The sequence below is a fragment of the Panthera leo genome, chromosome C1 (genome assembly GCF_018350215.1).
Source record: "Panthera leo isolate Ple1 chromosome C1, P.leo_Ple1_pat1.1, whole genome shotgun sequence".
Taxonomy (NCBI): Eukaryota; Metazoa; Chordata; class Mammalia; order Carnivora; family Felidae; genus Panthera; species Panthera leo.
The window spans coordinates 165,583,933-165,603,010 of NC_056686.1; the positions used below are offsets into that span (position 1 = coordinate 165,583,933).

Consider the following 19,078-nt stretch of genomic DNA (forward strand, 5'->3'; position numbering starts at 1 on the left):
ATAAGCAAGCATTGGAAAATATCACGGTCGTTTTAAAACAGCTGTTTCTTTATGTATATAAATATTATTAAAAACACAAGCACCTGATTTTTTTGCTTTTGAAATGTTTTTATTTTGGGTTAGTCATAACTAATACACATAATGGTTTTTGCAACAAGTTTGTGGGTACTTAATGAACAATTTGTAACTTTAGAAGTTAAATAAATTGGAAATACTGAAAGAGATAGAAAAGCTAGTCTCTAAAAAAACTTAATAACCTAATAGCTTTAGATTGCTTTTAGATTGATATAACTAAGCACTTTAATATTGAAACATTTTCAGAATAGGATTTTTGTTCCCAGGGGAAAAATAAACTTGATTTTGAAATATATGTATACTTCGTTTTTTTTTTCTCTTCCCAATGCCAAAAGGTGTACTCTCTATTTTTGTTATGAAAATGCTGCTTGTTTAAAGTATTGTAGCAATTTTATAAATCAATAAACAGAACCATGTTAACAGCGTGGGGGAAGCTTTAATAAATTTGCCATGTCACTAAGAAAATTTAAGGACAGCATGTTTTGAAAGTTTAAGGAAGGGTAACTCTGCTTTTAAAATAATGTGACGGTTTGCCTGCACACTTAAATGTAAAATCTGATTGGCTAAATTAAAATTAGTGGTGTGATGTGAGAACAGATTGTAGGAGAAGGAATAGTTGACCTTTAAATGAAAACATTAAGTGGATCACCTTGTTTGGCTAGATCAGGGGTTCTCCACCTTGGCTGTGCATCAGAAACCCCCAGGAGCATTCAAACTTCCTTATGGTTGGCCCAGACCAATTACAGCAGATTTGGTAGGGGTGGACCCAGTTCTTGATATTTTTTAAAGCTCCCCCACAATTCCAATGAGTATCCAAGGCTGAGAACCACTGAGGTAGGTGGAAGCTCTCACTCCTGATTGTTGTATTTAGGAGTTATATTATATAGCATTCAAGTTTGGGGCCATCACCTAACAGCCAGAAAGTCCAAACATTTTTCAGGTCCTTAGTAGCATGGCCTGATGATCAGCAGCATTGGCTTCATTGGAAGCTTGTTGGAAATGCAGAATGTCAGGCCCCTACCTCAGGTCTACTGATCCCCAGGTTATTCTCAGGTATTTTGGAGGTGATTTAGGGTAAATGTAGCTCTTGATACATCCTGCCTTCAGCTTCTGTCTCTGGTTGTCTGTCCTAGGTAAGTTGTGATATTTTCATACAGGGTTGGAAAATGAAATTAGTGCTGTGTGCTCACATCAGCAGGTTACAAGCTAGAGATGATTTTTCTGATCTGGAGCACATGTAAAGGAAATGATGCCCACTATGACCATCAGCACCAAACTGCACTCTCCCCAAAATGGGGAAGAAAAAGACACTGAAAGAATGGTCACTGGGCTGAAGGCCATGTGTGCTCTTTCACTCCCTGCATACAGCTTTCTTACGTATTAAGGAAAAAAAGAAGTTATAGTCCTTGCAAGAATACTTCTTCATACACATCTTTATTTTGATAATTCTTCTCTGCAAGAGAAAGTTCCTTTTAAGTAAGAAATTTACTCATCCCAGTGTCAAATGGAAATGAATAAAATCAAATCCTCCAAATGCTCTGGAGTGTCTGTCCAGCGCCCAGCTCTCAGAAACCTCCCTTATCATGGCTGCGGTCCCCTACCTTAAACATTCCAGGAACTCTTAGCTGGCTTCCCTGTGTCTAAACACGCACTGAGAACAAGGCAGATTACCTCCTTCCTCTAAAGTTGGAAAGGTTCTTTTCTATTATTTTTTCAGAGCCCATAACATGGTTTACAGAGAGCTTTGGCTCTCCCATCCCTGTCTGTTCACGTGATATGTTGGGTTAGATAAGCACCCTATTTCCAGGTGTGGAATTGCAGACGGCAGTGAAGGGCTCTAAGCTTTCTGAGAAGAGGAGTTGACTACACTGGAACTGAGAAGCCTCTTTATGGGGAGTGACCTGAGGGGATTTTGCTGTCTGCCCTACCCTGGAACCATAAGGACCCTGAAAGTAGAATAGAATCCTCTTCTCTCTAAAGAGGCCCTCCCTCTTGCACTCTCGCTCTCCAGCAGGTTTGAATTTTGATGTTGTGAAAGGGTGGCAAGACCACACTGATAAGTGGGGACCTGGCTTCTAGTTTCAGCTCTGCTACTAACTATGTGGCTTTGGGCACGTTATTCAAAGACCCTGGGTCTCAATATTCTCTCCTTGCAGCTTTCTTTCTGGTGAATATCTCCATTAGGGGCCCCTTAATTGTGGTCCTTCCATTTATTAGACAGGGCATCAGCCTCCCATCTGGTCTTGGCCTGCTAGACCTGGTGATGTCCCTTCTCTGCATCTTCTTTGAGTTGTTCTAAGCAGGGACATAAGGGTAGAGGAGGTACCCAGCCTCTCCTATAGATGGTGGTGAGGTTCTCAGCGGATTGGGGGAGGAGGAGTACCCGTGGGCCTCACCTGACTACAGTGCCCTCAGACAGAACTGGCAGCTGTCAACAAAGAGCTGATTTTGTTCATGTGTTAGAACTGCAGGGAAGAATTCTGTCTTCCTGTTCCTAAGTCTGAGACTGGTGTCAGACAGGGTCCCCTCAATATCCCTAGAAACTCCCCCTATAATTCAGGATATTTGTACCTATTACATTCTTCGCAAGAAGCATTTGGCATCCTGAGCAGCAGAGCTCTGGAAAGGTTTTCCAAAATGGGGCTTATCACTGCCTCTTTCTATGGGGAGCTATGAGTATTTCTCAGATAGATGCCTTGGCATCTATCTGCCTGCTCCCTTTGAAACATGTAGGGCAGTATTTCTTAAACTTTTTGAATCACTGACATCTTTAAAAATGAAATGAAAAGTAGGAGTCATGTCCCTAAAAGATACACATAGGCATAATCTCGATATGCTTATGGACCCCTAAAAATACGAGGATAAGCATGAATTTCAGGTTTGGAGTCCTGACTTTGAGGACATGCTGCCTTTTCCACAGGATTCCTGACAGATTTGAAAGCACTGGTATGTCTGCTCTCTCCTCTTGCTTCTTACCTTTTCTTAAAGTGTAGTAGGAGTGAGTGGGAGTCATCCCCATGAGCCACATTCTCAACACGGCATCCTCAGGGGAGCTCAGCTTGCTGGGCTGGACTGTCCTACCTCTCCACACTGCCAGTTCCACGGCAGCAGTCATTGTCACTGGGAAGGCCGTGGGCACTAAGGTGCCCTCTCCTCTCCACAAGTTCCCTCTCTCCCACACCTCTTATGTGCCCAGAGAGTCTACCAGCCTGGCTTTATTACTGTATTCCTAAGACCCCAGACAACCTTAAGAAAGACCTTTCCATGAATGGTTATAAAGCCCTGGAGCCTTAATAATAACTTAATTTTAATAATTTACAGGACCACTATGGGCTAGAAATTTGGTGTTAGGTCAAGGTCTTCCTGTGAAGTCCTCCTTCCTTTCCAGGTAGAAATAAGCTCATTGATGTAGAATGGCAAGCAAACATGATAGCTTTCTAAGAATAGCTAAAGTCTTGTAAATCTAAAATTTGATCAAGTAAGTACTTTGCTTGAATCTCTTTCATGCTCCTCCTTAACTTCTTAGGGAAAAGCCCAAACTGTATAATGTTTCTGAGGCTTTTTGCAGTGCTGCCTTTCCTCTTGCCCCCAGCCCTTCAGAAGCTATTGTACCAGCCTTACTAATCATTTTTTCTACTTTTTTGAAAGCCTCTGCAGGTGCAAAGGTCCTCTGCTTGGAAAGCCCCACCCTGCTTTTCCTTATTCTGCCCACGCTTCAGGTTGAAGCTTTGACAGGGAACTTCCTCTAACCTGATTGTTCTGCATTTCTCTGACTGGATGCCCCAGCGGTGTGGTTTTGAGCACTTTTTTTTTTTTTTTAATGTTTATTTTTGAGAGAGAGAGAGACAGAGCATGAGTGGGGGGAGGGTCAGAGAGAGAGAGAGGGAGACACAGATTCTGAAACAGGCTCTAGGCTCTGCGTGGTCAGCATAGAGCCTGACACAGGGCTCGAACTCCAGAACGGCGAGATGATGACCTAGGCTGAAGTTGGATGCTTAACCAACTGAGCCACCCAGGTGCCCCTGGAGATAGATATATATATAATAATATATATATAATAATAATATAAATATTATATCCATCATCAATTAAGTTTAGGAAGCACTGTCTTGGAGAATCACAAACACATTTAGCTCACCAAAGACTCTGAGAAGTCCTGCATAAAAAAGTACAATTATCCATGTCCTAAGTTTATTTGGCTGTGAAACACTTTTTTTCAAAACATCTACCAACATCCTGAGGAAGAGAGTTTGGGAAATATTGACCCAGAGATACCAAAAGGCATAAAATTAAGTTTTAAGCCTTCACGTTTTATAATCTTAGACTAAAAATTGATGGGCCAATCTATTTTTAAAAATTCTGTTTAGCAGACACTCTTTCCTCCTTTTACAAGGAAACTAAACTTTTTCTGTTTGAATTTTTCAAAGTTATATTTGGGGCAGAGTAAACAAATACAAATTACTTTCTCTTTTTTTGGAGCACCCTCATAAAACATTCTTGAATCAGTCTCCATAGAGACCGTCATTTGAATATGTTATTTTACCTGCTGTTTGTGATTTACCTCTCTCCTTACCTCTACATGGTTCCTCTATATAATCAGCTACTATTGAAAACAGGTAATAAGTTCACGTGGCTGCCCCATGTTGCCTGCCTAGGCTGCTGCTTCTGCTAAGGCATAAATAGAGGTCAGACCTTGCCTCTGGCGCAGGTGTTCTTGGCTAGATAAACCGGTGCTCCTCCCCTCTCCCCTCCCTCAGTGCCTGCCATGACTGCGAGCTGCAACTACAGGAAGTATGAAATCTTTGCAGCATGAAGAGTTCTCCTGAGCATGGACTGTAGTACATGTGAGGATATTAGCATGTTGGGGCTGGGAATCATCCTCAGGAATCACCAGTAAGTTCTGCCTCTTATTTTAAGGTAAGAATAGGCATTTAAAATGGTTACCTGACATAGTGGATGCTGTTGGTGCTATCCAGGTCCCCCAGGGTACGTGTACCCCACTGGGTTTCTTGAGTGTTGGCTGTTTAGCTACCCTAGTCTGCAGAGACTGCCCTGGTCAACAGGTACCCCTCCTTACCTGGGAGATTATTTCCCTCCCCACCTTCCATCCCCCCAAACTCACAGCCTGTAGCTGCTGGCTGGTAAGGGGGTACAAAAGGTCAGCCCCCTTGTTCCAAGATGGAACCAACTGTGGTACAATTTATGTTCCCTTGTGGGATAGGGCTGATGTCCCCACTGAGAGTCTAGCTTAACCTTCTTCCTCTGTTCTGCTTCCCTCACTCCCTTTTTTCTGAGATGAGATCAACTGCTTCTGTAGGAATCCCTGTCTTGGGCTTTGTTTCTAGGGAATCTGACTTAAGACAGAATACTTGCTGAATAAATACCCCAATTTTGTTTTAGAGAATAAAAGTTGACAGTATATGTACTTCAGCTTTGGCCACTTGTATTGACATTTAGAAGGCAATTGTACTTACATTTAAGAGGTAATTCATTAGGTCAGTAATCATCTTTATTGGTTTACAATTATGATTAATTGAAGTGGATAAATACAGATTTTTCTGGCACTAGGTATTTTATTAAGTATAGAATAATTGTTTAAAAAAGCATGGTAGGAGTGTACCATTGAACATGTGTTTTTTTAGTTTTGAGAACCTTTATTTTGTCTCAACTTGGAGTTGCAGTAGGGGATATGGATTCAGTTGCACAACATCATTTTCCCTGAAGTTATCATCTTCTCTTGACTGCATTCCTTTGAGGGATAGGGTCTGTATTATCTTGCTCAGTTTTGTGTCGTTCCCTATGGTGTCTAGCACAAGATAGTGTGAATTGTAGATGTTTGGTATTTTTGATGGATTTAGTTGAATGAGTTCCCATAAAAATATTTTTCTTCATAAGTTTAAAAGATGTAAGCTGTTATTTTGTTTTTTTTTTTTTTAATGACTTTTGAGGATGAATTTATCCATGAGAATCAAATCTATGCTTTAAAAAATGTTGACTATGTCCAACACAATAATTCAAATATTTGCTTTAAGGAACCTATCGTCATGGGCCATTTTGAACCCTATCGTCATGGGCCACTTTGCCTGATCTGTGATCATTTCTGTGATTTGTTCAGTCATAATCCCCAACCCCAGGATTTCACACAAAACAACCAACCACACATTTTGAGGTGCAGATAGCTTGCTTTATTTTGTTGTTACTATTTCTCAAGGAGGTCCAACAATTGTAACTAATAATCGAATTTATACCTGCATGAAAGGAACTACATCAAATTGACATTCTGGGCAGTTAGTAATCTTGTAGTTGTTTTTAGTTTAACGACAGCTTTATTTTGTTGTTGTTGTTGTTGTTTTTTTTTTTTTTGCTGTGGCTCATTGCTTAGTTGCCCCAGTTTCTCAGGTTTCAATGTAAATTTAGAGCTACCACACGAAGGCGTTGGCTGCACCCCAGAACCTCCAAGAGTTGACACTGCTCTGGCAAAGGAATACTTGAATAGCTTGGTGAAATGAAGGGATGACCAGGCGATGTTACTTTTCCAAGCTATCCCCGCATTCTCTATGGTCAGAGACAGTGCAAAATGAGCGAACAAAGTGTTGGCCGTTACACTCTGCTCTGGTAATATCTAAGTCATAATTTTGAGTGTGACATCATCAGAAAATGTAAGACGTTCAAGTGTTGCTTACAGGAGGGTAAATGCAAACATCACCAATGCCTTACATTCCTGATTCAGTAGGTATTGGTGCACATGTCAGGTTACACACATGGCATCATCTTTTAGGTGGATAGGACATCTTCAGTGGGGAATTTCTCAACCCACTGAGGCATACTTAGACATCAACGTTATGTTGAGGCACAAAGATTGATTAAGTGTTGAGCAGGGTATTCGTTCCATAAGAAACTTTCTCCTGCCAACAGTTAGTTTCAAAAGTTACATTGTAAAATGTCATAAAATAAATGGTACAAAACTTTATAACCGTCAATCCGGCTATATACAGTATGTACATGTCACTAGAAAATGTATATTCTTAAGTCAACAATTATGAAAAGATTGAAATGTATAATTTCGAACTTTGACTCATTTAGGTTGATACACAACTACTTTTTCTTTTTTAATATTTACAGATCAGAAAGATTAGTCCATGTGAATCATGTGTGAAAGGTTAAGAATGAGTAGGAGTATGAGAGCACAGGCTCTCTTAAATAGATCGAATGTTTATATTCACAGTGGCAGAGTCAGATCCAAATTCATTCCCTAGACTAAGGGTATAAAGTCCACCATCTTGTTTCTGTACATCCATGATGATTAGAGTCGTCAGGTCATCCGTGTTTTCAATGTGGAATCTCCCGTGTTGTTCTTGATGTTGAATTTTTCTTCCACCATGGGACCATGTTATTTCCGGGATAGGCTCACCCGTAAAAGCACAGGCTACTGTTAAAACTTTGCCCTCATCAATGCTGATGTCAGAGGGAAGAGCTTCAATTTTAGGTGGAATTCCTTTATGGAACAACAACAAAAATGTTTTAGGAACTGAAAACACAATGATTTACTTTCTACTAAATTGTATGAACTAAAGGCTATACCGTGCTACTAGGCTTATCTACCTCTACCAGTAATTTCATTGCTCACCTCTTATGCCTGCTTTAAGCATTCTACTAGTTGAGCTTTCCAGTTGTGTCATACTAGATTTTCCCATAAAACTGCTGGAACTCATTTCTACAAAGGACTCTTGCATGGAGGACATGCTTTGGGCAGACATGCTTGCAAATTTCATTTCAGTCATGCTGCTAGCACTGCTGCTGCTGAAACTGCTGAAGGAGGCCTCCTGCTTAGAGGCAGACATTTGGACTGACTGAGACGAGAAGCTTCCTTGCAAGCTCGTGTCACCACTTGTCCTCAATACTACCTCTCTGGGAGGTTCTTCAACTAGAGCTGTGGAGCATAGCAGATACACAGTGAACATTGATGACATCCGGTTAATTGGTGACATCTGACATTGACTTGCAGAAATGGAAAACTTACACACACACACACACACACACACACAGTAACGTAACCCAAACAATTTGCTGTGGAAGCATAAGCAAATACATACATTTGTCAAGAGCTAGCTCAATGTCTCCAAGAAACGTATCTTTTATATTTCTATCATTGTATTACATGCAGGTGCTAGAATAACTGGGAGAAAAATGATTAGTCATATAGAAAATAATATAGATTTTGTGCATTCTGGAAACAAATGTAACAGGACACTTGGTAGCTTGGCTTTGAAAGTTAATTTATCCACATATCTGTTTAGCTGTCAAGAAACTTTGTAAGGATGAGGGGAGACCTGTGCCTCTCACTCACGGAATTTAATAAGGCTCATCGGAGTTGGTTGTGCTCGGAAGACAAAGGCAAAAAAACAAAAAATATATAAAGGCCTTAAGCAAGTAAAAAAAAAATGGGAAAGATCTACTTACGAAGGACTGTTAAGGAAGCAGTAGCTGAACACTGGCCATGGAAATTTTTGGCCTTAACTGTGTACTTTCCACTGTCGCTTACTGATGCATTTCGAATTTCAAGAGAATATACATTTCTGGAGCGACTTACACTGATATTTGAAGAAACAGAAATCTAAAATGTAAGGGGGAAAAAAAGAAATGTTTCTTTGAGCTCTTCAGGAATAGATGTGTCATTTTAAATTTTCTTCAATGACATATTCATAATTAAACTTACTGGCAAGTTGTTTTTAAACCATTCGATTTCAGGGGATGGCTCACCACTGATTTCACAAGAAAAGAGAACATTTTGTCCTTCATTAATATTTTGAGATCTGGGCTGTGAGATGAAGGCTGGAGCATCTGAGAGTTCTTTGCTCAGGGTCAAGTCATACTGACACTTGATGATCCCTTGGCTGGTTTTGCCAATGCAGGTGAGAATCCCTTCATCTTTGTGACCGGCCCGCTTGATGGTTAGGGTCTGATCACTGCCTGAGACACCGTATCTGTACTCTTCAGAGTTAGTGAGCTCTACTCCATTCAGTACCCATTTCACATCAGTGGCACCAGCAATGTTGGCTTTTAAGGTCACTTTCTGACCATCACTTATGCTCATCTGAGTAGAAAATGCTTTAATCTCGGCATGTGTTCTGATTTCTTCCGATGCCTGTGATGTTTTAGTGATTTCCTCATGGACAATGGATTTTTCCAGAGAGGTTGCTTCTGATTTCTTGACTTTTTCAGAAATCTGAACTTTTGAAGCTTCCTCCTTGATGGCTAACTTTTCCTGAGATTTCACTTCTGACATTTTCATTTCTTCAGAAATGAGGGCTTTTTGGGAAATTTCCTCTTGGACAACCGCCTTCTTTTGTGATAAAACTTCAGAGGTCTTTTGCGTAGATACTTTCTGTGCCTCAGTGTCTTTTACAGCTAAAAAAGAAACCTCTGTTAGGTGTTAGGCGAACTTAATTGAAAAGAGGTCCCACCCTTTACTCTTTTGTAGTTCTGCAAGTGAATAAATAATATACACACAAAAAAAGTTGTCATGCATGATTTTTGAGATCAGTGTAATGATTCTTTAAACTAAATTGAAGATGGTTCTTATGACTTAAGGGAAAAGTCTCAAAAGAATAGTCAAATTATTTAGGATAGGTGTGGATTTAGGAAATTTTGATTAATAAAAAAATTGAATTATGTTTTAGAAGATTGAAGGAAAGCAACCTAATTTTTTTTTTTAATTTTTATTTAGTTTTGAGAGGGAGACAGAGACAGTGTGAGCAGGGGAGGGGCAGAGACAGAGGGAGACACAGAATCCGAAGCAGGCTTCAGGCTCCGAGCAGTCAGCACAGAGCCCCATGTGGGGCTCGAACTCACGAACCATGAAATCATGACCTGAGCCGAAGTCGGATGCTTAACCGTTAACTGAGCCACCCAGGTGCCCTTGAAAGCAACTTAATTTTAACTGGGAAAAGTAATATAGCTCTTTTACAAACTGCACCGCTTTGGAAAATTAGCAAGAGTGAAAGTTTATGGAAGCAGTACCATTTTGTATATTCACCTGACTTTATTCCTAAATATTCTTGGGAGCAGTGGCTGCCTCTTTGGAATCTTAAGTAATACCACATATAATTAGGTACCTGATATGTGCTTTTTATGCTACTATTAGGCTTTCTTTAAATATGTGTATTTGCATACAAATGGTATTCTGGAATTTGGAAAACAGTTTTACTGGGTACCTCAGTCAGTTAACTGTCCAACTCTTGATTTTGACTCAGGTCATGATCACAGTAAGTGAGAAGAAGCCCCACATCTGGCTCTTCCCTGACAGAGTACGGTCTGTTTGGGATTCTCTCTCTCCCTCTCTGCCCCTCCCCTGCTCATGCTCTCACTTTCTCGCTTTCAAAATAAATAAATAAACATTAAACCTTAAAAAATGAAAACAGTTTTACTTTAATATTTGTGTGTGTGTGTGTGTGTGTGTGTATGTGTATGTAAGGGAGAATGTTTAGAAAGTTTCCTTAATATCGTTTTTCTGAAAAATATTGGTACGAACAAAAGCCAACCTACCTTTTATAGTTAATTTACAGCTAGAGGACACAGATCCAGCTGAATTTGTTATGGTGCAAGTATAAAGCCCGCTGTCAGAAGTATCAGTCTTATGAACTTCTAAGAAGAAAACTCCTTTGTCTTCAGAGAGTTTATATTTACTTCCTTGTGTAAGAGCCTGTAGAATGCAAGTTATTTGAGTGTTAAAAAGTGAGTTAAGTTTAAACATTTTTGGGGAGATGGAGATGAGGGAAGAAGTTAGATTTTTAGGAGATACCATCAGGAGATAATTAAGAAATGGTTACCTTTCCATCCTTTGTCCAGATGACTGTCGGCCGTGGTTCTCCAGTAGCTTTAACTGAAAATTTAGCAATGCTGTCTGAAGAAGCAGTTGTATCCTGCAGCCCAGTAACAATTACTGGTTTGGAGGAAATTGGTTCAGGAGCTTTTGCTTCCGTTTTCTTGGTTTCTGTAGACTCAGCAGTTTTCTGAACTGCTTTCTTAGTTTCTGATGTGCTTGACACCTGCTCATGGATACTCTTAAAGGCTTGTCCTGTAAACTGGAAGTTAGTTTTGGAAGTTCCACCTTCACTAGATATCTCGCAAATGTATTCTCCACAATCCGATTCCGTGAGGTTATGGATCTTGAGCTCATAGGTACCATCTGCTGAATAATGAAACTGGAAATGCCCATTTTCCTTCAGTTTCTTGCCATCTTTATACCAGGTGATCTCTTTTGCACATAATGCACTACTTTCGACTGCACAGGTCAGCTTTGCAATATCTTTAGAAGCTTCAGCCTTCAGGGACTGAGTTATCTTGGGTGGGACGGAGACTCGGAGCTGCTGAGCTTTCTCTGTCGGTGTGGGTTTTGTCTCTGTGGGTGATACGGATTTTGGGTGAGAAGTAACTGGTTCTGGGGATTTCACTCGTTTTGGAGCCTTACTGGTTTCTGGAGATTTCACTCGAGGCTCTGGGGATTTGACTCTCGGTGGTGATGTCACAGCCTTTTCAGTAGCCCTGGCCTTTTGAACAGTCAGAGTAAACTGTGCTTCTTGCTTCCCTTCACTGTTTTCTACCACCACGCTGTAGTTGCCCTCATCAGAAGCCTGGACTGAAGAGATCTCGAAGGTCGATTTGTACTTTGTGGTGGTCACTTGGTGGCGGGCAGAGGTACTTATCACTTGTCCTCCACGCAGCCAGATCACAGTGGGCACCGGCTCACCATCTGTGTCGCAAGAAAACCTTGCGGACTCGCCTTCATACACGGTTATGGACCTTGGCTTTGTTAGAATTCTTGCGGCCAGAGTCGTCTTGATCTTTCTGTGTGTGGATTTTTCTGCCAGCGACTTTTCTTCTACTGCAGCGCTTTTCATTTCTGCAGATGCGTGGTGTTCATATGCTAAGAGACTTTCCCTTGTCTCTGTCATCTGTGACTTCACTTCCCTGACCGAAGAAGAAGCTTCCATCTCAGATGTTTTCTTAAATGATGAAACCGCATACTCCTCTGTTCTTGTTAGCTCAGGGAAGACAGACCGGGGGACCTCTTCGTCTCTGCGTCGGGAAGCATAGGTGGTGTAATCCCCGCCTGTTACATCCAAGGTCGCGTAGTCTGAAGCCTCACCTTTGTAGTTGGTGCACACAGCACGGTATGTTCCACTGTCCTCGGTGTGACAGTCCAGAATTTCCAGGGTCAGGACCCCGCTCATGTTGGTGTAACGAATCTTACTGCTTTCTTGGAGTTCAACGCCATTATGGTACCATTTAACCTCGGCAGTTGGCTTAGACTGAACGTTTAAGATAAAACGTGTATTTTGGCCATATGGTACCCTGTGGGAGCGCATTCTCAGTGTGATTCGAGGCGCATGGTCCAGTGTAAAAGGCTGCTGACTCAATACTTCATACATCCTTTCTGATGTCTTCTGAGTCTTTAAAGCAGCTTTCATGGACTCGTACCTGGAAAAGATATCAAATCTTGCAGACCTCTCAAATCTTGAGAGTGATCTCTCACTGGACACAGGGCTGGGGGAACGTGGGCGAGTTCTCTCTGGAGTAGGAGACCTTCTTTCTGTGTCCTCTTCATATTCCTCCTCTGGTTGTCGACGTGGCCGGATCAGCTCGGACACTGGCCTCATTAACTCAATGTAGGTTGGAGACAGGGAACGCCGCCGCCTCAGTAGTCTAGACACAGATGAGGAGGACTCTCTTTGAGCATGTTTTGAGATTTCGTATTCTTCCTCAATTTCTGTTATTTCTGTCACTTCTCTCTGTCGCCTGGATTTCTTTCTAGACTTTTCCTCCTTTGACATGTGTTCAAGCTCACTTTTGTATTCCGACAGTCGCTGGGTGGTAGTAACTGGGCGAAGCAACTCTTCATCTTCTTTCTCGGCCATGATCCTTTGCCGTTGTTTCGGCTGTCTGTAGGAGGCCCGGGCGTGCCGTTCCCGCAGTTCTGCATAACTTGTGCTAGTCTCCTCCTTCATGGGGATGTGATAGGTTGAATATCTGAAGTCTTTTTTTGTTTCCTCTACCTTGACATGAGCTTGTGGTGAAGAGTAACGCAGGCTAGAAAGCTCAAAACGTGGAGGGCTTCGGCTTGGTGGTGAGGCTGAGAAGCCTAATTCAAGCTCTTCTTCAAGACGCAGCCTCTCTTCCTCTGTCCTTTTCATTGCCAAGTAGTCATCAATGGGCAGGAGAAGTTCTTCATCCGACATGTCTCCAAGAGAACGTCTTCTAGGTCTGTAATAAAAGTCATAATCAGGAGAAGGTGTGCGGCGGCGGGCTGGTCTCACCATTTCAAGATCATCTTGGGACAGTTTGGGAATACGCCATCTAGGTCTGTATTGATCTGTAATGCGTGGAAGAGGCATCACATAGAACTGTTCCCATCTGGAAAGGCGGATGCGCTTGGGTCTTTTCTGTACAACTCTGTCAATTTTCCCAGGCATTTCATATTGATCACGTATCTTTTTGTACCATTTCATGTCAGACATAGGCACAAATTGCTTAATGCGTTGGTCTTCTTCTATTAGAGTCTGTTTGTATTTGCGTGGCTCTGGTACTTCATAAGGCATACGGAGTTTTCGCTCTTCCTTCTTTTCTTCTGTCTCAAGTCGGAATTCCCCTTTTACGGTCTTGGTGCTTACAGCTGGTTTGTAAAGGATGGCAGCTTCTCTCAGAGCCTCTTGGGCCACGTGGGTCAGTGGCACCGTTTCAGTGCCAGAAAGAATTTCAGCCATTCTTAGTGTCTTGTCAATTTGCTTTTGTACGTGTCGTTCACGCTCCTCCTTACTCTTGAATTCTTGTTTGACATACCTTAGGCGTTCCACTTGTAGGTGAGCCTGGCAGCTGGTAGATCCAGCTGTGTTTGTGGCTGTGACCCTATAATAACCTGTGTCTTCAGGCAAAGTGTCCCTGATGTGCAAAGCATAATAATCCAAGCCTTCATGGAGAATTTCAATGTTAGGCCCAAGGGACAGTGGCTGACCATCTTTCTCCCATTTTAATGTTGGTGGGGGGATGCCAGACACTCTGATCTCAAAGCAGACACTTTGGCCTTCTTGGCACTCTGCGTTTGCCAGCAGCCGTTTGAACATGGGTCTTAAGGTTGTATCTGTTGGCGGTGGGTGTGGGGTTACAGTCAGCTTTGCCTTACAGCTGTCCTCACCATATTTGTTCCTTGCCACAACAGTATATTCAGCATCATCATCCATAGTTACACTGCTGATTGTTAACTGGTAAAGACCCTTGTCAGACTCAAAGGTGTACTTTGCATCATCATCACCTGGTTTGATTTTCTGACCTGACTTATACCATGTTACACGAGGCTCGGGGTGGACAGTTATAGTTACTCCAAACCGGACATTTTCACCCACATAAGCTGTCTTGTTATAGAGAGGCAAGGTAAATTCTGGTGGCCTTTCCAGAAGTCTCATTGTGTCAGTTCTGCGCTTAATTTTCTTCATGGTTCTACGGCAGTAATAGTCATAAGTTTCTCTCACACCTTTAACAAATAGCTCTGCATAAGAACTGTCTTCACCGTAGTCATTGACTACTTTGCATCTGTAGGTACCATCGTCAAATCTGGTAATGTCTTTGATGTACATGGTGGCTACTCCATCTGCATAGGTGATTTCATATTTCTCACTGTTCTCCAGCTGTCTGACTCCAAAGTACCAAGTCACTTGGGTAGACTGATCATAGTTTTCAATTTTGCATACGTATTTGGCATATCCTCCTTCTTCGCCAACTGCATGCATTATCTGTCCAGAAACAGGGCCAATTTCAATGGATGCTACTTTAACTTTAGCGACACTGACTCCCCTCTGCGATCGAATTGCACCGCCGCAAGAGATTCGGGCTGCTGACACAACCATGTTGAGGTCTTTCTTGATCAGAGTGTGGTAGTAACGCCGGTGTTTTAATGTCCTGATGACTTTAGTACTGACTCTTTCTATCTTCTGCTTCAGCCATGGATGCTGGAGTGCCTCAGATGCTGTCATGCGAGATTTTCTCTCTTTCACTAACAGCCGGTCAACAAAATCCATGGCTTCGAGGCTAATCTCTTTGAATGCTTCTTCATCAAAAGTATATTCGGCATTCATGATGTTCTCAATTATCTGTTGGTTAGTTTCTGCCAGGAATGGATTAATACCACTTAACAGCACATATACCAGCGTGCCAAGTGACCACATGTCTGTGGCAGTGCTGACAACATCATGCTGGTGGACTTCAGGTGCATAGTATTCTGGGGCAGTGAACAGAAGCCTGAAGTTGTCCCCTGGCTTCAGCTGACGGGCTTGACCAAATTCTATGATTTTAATGACGGAGCTCCTTCTTGTTTGGTAAATGATATTTTCTGGTCTAATGTCAAAGTGTCCAATATTATGACTATGTAAGAACTCAAGTGCTTCACAGACCTGGCGAACATAACTTACGATCTCTCTTTCGTTAAGTTCAAAAGCGCTTGTGTTAATGCGTTCAAATATGTCAAGTCCTGATATGAACTCAAAGATCATAACTAATTCTTCCATGCTCTCAAATGATTCGTGGAGGTATAAGATGTTTCTGTGTCTAGCAATGTTTAGAATGGAAATTTCCTTCTTTACCAAAACCTGGTCAGTCCCTTTGACTTTAACAAATTTGGCCATGTAAGTCTTCTTTGAGGATGTTTCAACACAACGGTGGACAATTCCAAATTGACCACGCCCAAGATCTTCAGCAATCATATATTTCTCATAGAGTTCCTTAGTTGAAGAGTGAGATGCTTTAGTCATGGAAACTTCCCTGGTTTCGTCTACCTCTTCATCATAGTTCATAGCTCTGGTCTTGTCTTCTTTGGTTATGGTTGGCTCTGAAGGCTCAGAAGGCTTACTCAGGCCAAATTTGTTTTCAGCTATCACACGGAACTGGTAGCTTGTTTTTCCAAATAAGTTGACCACGGTGTAACGTGTTTCTCGGGCCTGTCCTACACGGATCCATCTTTCTGCAGTAGTGGCACATTTTTCGACAATGTAGTTGGTGATTTTGCTGCCACCATCAGAAGCCGGCTCAGTCCATGTTAAGTTGACAGAATCTCGTGAGACATCACTAACTTTGACTCCTCTGGGTGGGTCAGGAACATCTGCCACATCCAGTTCAACAGTCTTCTGATCAATTCCAAATCTGTTTTTAGCACAGACCACATAGAAACCAGCATCTTTTCTCTCTACTCCATTGGGGAAAACAAGTGATGTGAAAGATCTTGTGACAATAACTTGGTAGTGTCCATTATTGTCGATCAGATCTTGTCCTTTCTGCCAGGTGATCACAGGATCTGGTTTGCCACTGAAAGGGATCTTGATGCTGACCACCTCACCTCGGAGAGCGTGAACCGCTCCCATGCCTTCAAGCGTTTTAGGCAAGTGTATCTTAGCTGGAACTGTATCAGAATAAAAGAAGAAAGAATATAATTTAGCAATACCCAACACTATTTAAGTGCAACAACCACCCCCACGAACCCTAATTAATATGTCGTCTAGCACCAAACTGATGTTTATAGATTTGTAGTATTTACCTTCCACTTCCAAGGAAGCCGTGCCAGACACAGATCCCCCTTGGTTGGTAGCTCTGACTTGATAAACTGTGGCATCATCATCTGTGACACTTGCAATGATGAGCTGGTGGTAACCACCCTTAAACTCTTGGATCCTGTACTTTAATCCATCTGCAATGATTTCTTTGCCTTGTCTGTACCATTTCACAATAGGTTTTGGGTGACCAGTCACTTTGCAGACCAGGGTAGCATTGCTCTGATATCTGACATTTAGATTTCTCAGTTCCTCTTTAAAGTGTGGCGCCTGAATTGGGACATCAGATTTAGGAATGGCAGGTTCTGATATTTCACTCCATTCACTTTCCCCACCTAGGTTTTCACATTTCACACGGAACTCATATTCAAGACCTTCAATAAGGTTTTGCACTGAAAAGACAGTTTCTCGAATTTCTTCTGTTGTCACAGCAATCCATTTATTCTGCTTCTTCTCACGTTTCTCAAGGTAGTAATTTCTAATCTTTGCACCTCCATCACTGGCAGGTGGCTTCCAAGCCACAACACAAGAATCTTTTGTGAGAGCAGTAATAGTTGGTTTGCCAGGAGCACTTGGCTTTTCTGTTTCAAAGAAACAAAAAGGATTTTAGTCATGAGGTGAAACAAGCTGCTCTATTAAAAGCTTAGTTTTCAAAAATAAAATTTTATGAACTCCAAAGTTCTAAGAATAGCTATTCCAGAAAAACGAAATGGGTTACTTTATACTAAGAAACTTATCAAAACACAAAGTTCCTTTTTAAAGAAGAAGATGGGGTTCGTTTTTGCCCTTAAAGATGTGCAAAAATTCAATTTAAATGGGATAAAAGGTGCTTGTACTTTGCCTAAGTCTTGACTGTTTTCTTTCAAAAGTTATATCTATTAACAAGAGTTTTACGTAAAGATGGAATTTTGCCATATGAAGATTGTAGAGGTTGTACTCACCAAAAGGACTCTTAATGATCACAACTGAGGCAACCTCTAGAGGGTCACTGATGCCATAAGTGTTCTGAGCCGAAACTCGGAAGTAATAGCCAGCGTTTTCTGTGAGGTTTACAATTCTACAGGTTGTCACTGAGATGGCTGAAGACACCAATTGCCATTCAGCCCCTTCCCTGGCCTCACATTTCTCCACCACATAGTTGGTGATCCAGGAGCCTCCATCATCTGCAGGCGGTTTCCAGCTGATCACTGCAGAGTTCTTCAATAGAGCTTCTATCACAATTGGTCCTGTAGGTTTGTCGGGTTTATCTGTTGGGAGAAAACACAATTGTAGTGTTTTTTTTTTTTTGTAGTGTGTCTCCTGAGATCTATTTTTTCTTCAAAAATTAAAAAAAAAAAAAAAACTAAACTAAAACGAAATACCTTGTATTTCTACATCAAGGATGGCATCAACTGTTCCAAAAACATTGCTGAGCTGAACTTTATATTTCCCAGCATGAGTCTTACGTTGGACATTCTTCATGACAAGATGAGTATAGTGCTCAGTGTTTTCAATAGTAATGTTTTCTGAGTTTTGCAAAAGTTTCTGGCCATAGAACCAAGTGATGGCAGGTACCGGACGACCAATGTACATAACGTGAAGTCGAAGCGTCGAACCCACAGCACCATAATACTTCTCTTTCAGTGGGTAACCAGGATGGAACTGCGGTGTTGCTTGTAGGAGAAGCTTACTACTGGTTTCTACCTCTCCAACCTCATTTGTAGCTATGCAGGTATAAACACCTTCATCTTCTTGTTCCTCTGTCATTACTGTTAAAGTATGTGTGCGTCCGTCTGAAGACATTTTGTACTTCCGGCTTTGTACCAGCTCCTTACCAAACCGGTACCATTTAATATCAGGAAGAGGCCTTCCAACAATCTGGCATGAGAGTTGAGCAGCTTCGCCCAACGTGGTGGTAACATCCTTCATTTCTTTGCGCACTCCTGGAGCCTCTCCAGCTGAAGGATATGAAAGATAATATTAATGTATTAATATTACTACCAAATCTGTAATCCTCTGTCCTTGTATATCAGGAATGAATTTATCCTTTTGACTAACACTTTATTAGATAGCATGGTTTATATAGGAGTCTAATTCTTAAAAATTTCATAGTGCTTTTCCTGGGGTCCTATGGAAAACAGGGATTCAGTGAGCACACCATTACATTATTATGTAGAGTGACTTTTCCCTTTACATTGGGAGACATCAACAATGTATAGGAGTGGGATGCCTGGGTGGCTCAGTCAGTTAACCATCCGACTCTTGATATCAACTCAGGTCATGATCCCAATGTTGTGGGATTGAGCCCCACATTGGGCTCCACGCTGAGCGTGGAGCCGGCTTGGGATTCTCTCTCTCCCTCTCTCTGCCCCTGTCCCACTCTCGTTCTCACTCTCACTCTCACTAAAAAACAATGTATAGGGGCTTGGAGA

General features: G+C 41.7%; 1 protein-coding gene across 1 annotated transcript in view; it reads right to left on the reverse strand.

Annotated features, from left to right (window-relative positions):
- Positions 1-5,584: 5,584 nt before the first annotated feature.
- TTN (titin) overlaps positions 5,585-19,078 on the reverse strand; it is a 277,455-nt gene continuing 263,961 nt past the window's right edge. Inside the window, 9 exon segments of the mRNA XM_042949268.1 lie at positions 5,585-7,570; positions 7,703-8,005; positions 8,536-8,689; positions 8,792-9,483; positions 10,621-10,777; positions 10,905-16,519; positions 16,655-17,248; positions 17,609-17,914; positions 18,029-18,604. Of these exon segments, the coding sequence (XP_042805202.1) occupies positions 7,272-7,570; positions 7,703-8,005; positions 8,536-8,689; positions 8,792-9,483; positions 10,621-10,777; positions 10,905-16,519; positions 16,655-17,248; positions 17,609-17,914; positions 18,029-18,604 (8,696 nt within the window). The 3' untranslated portion in view covers positions 5,585-7,271.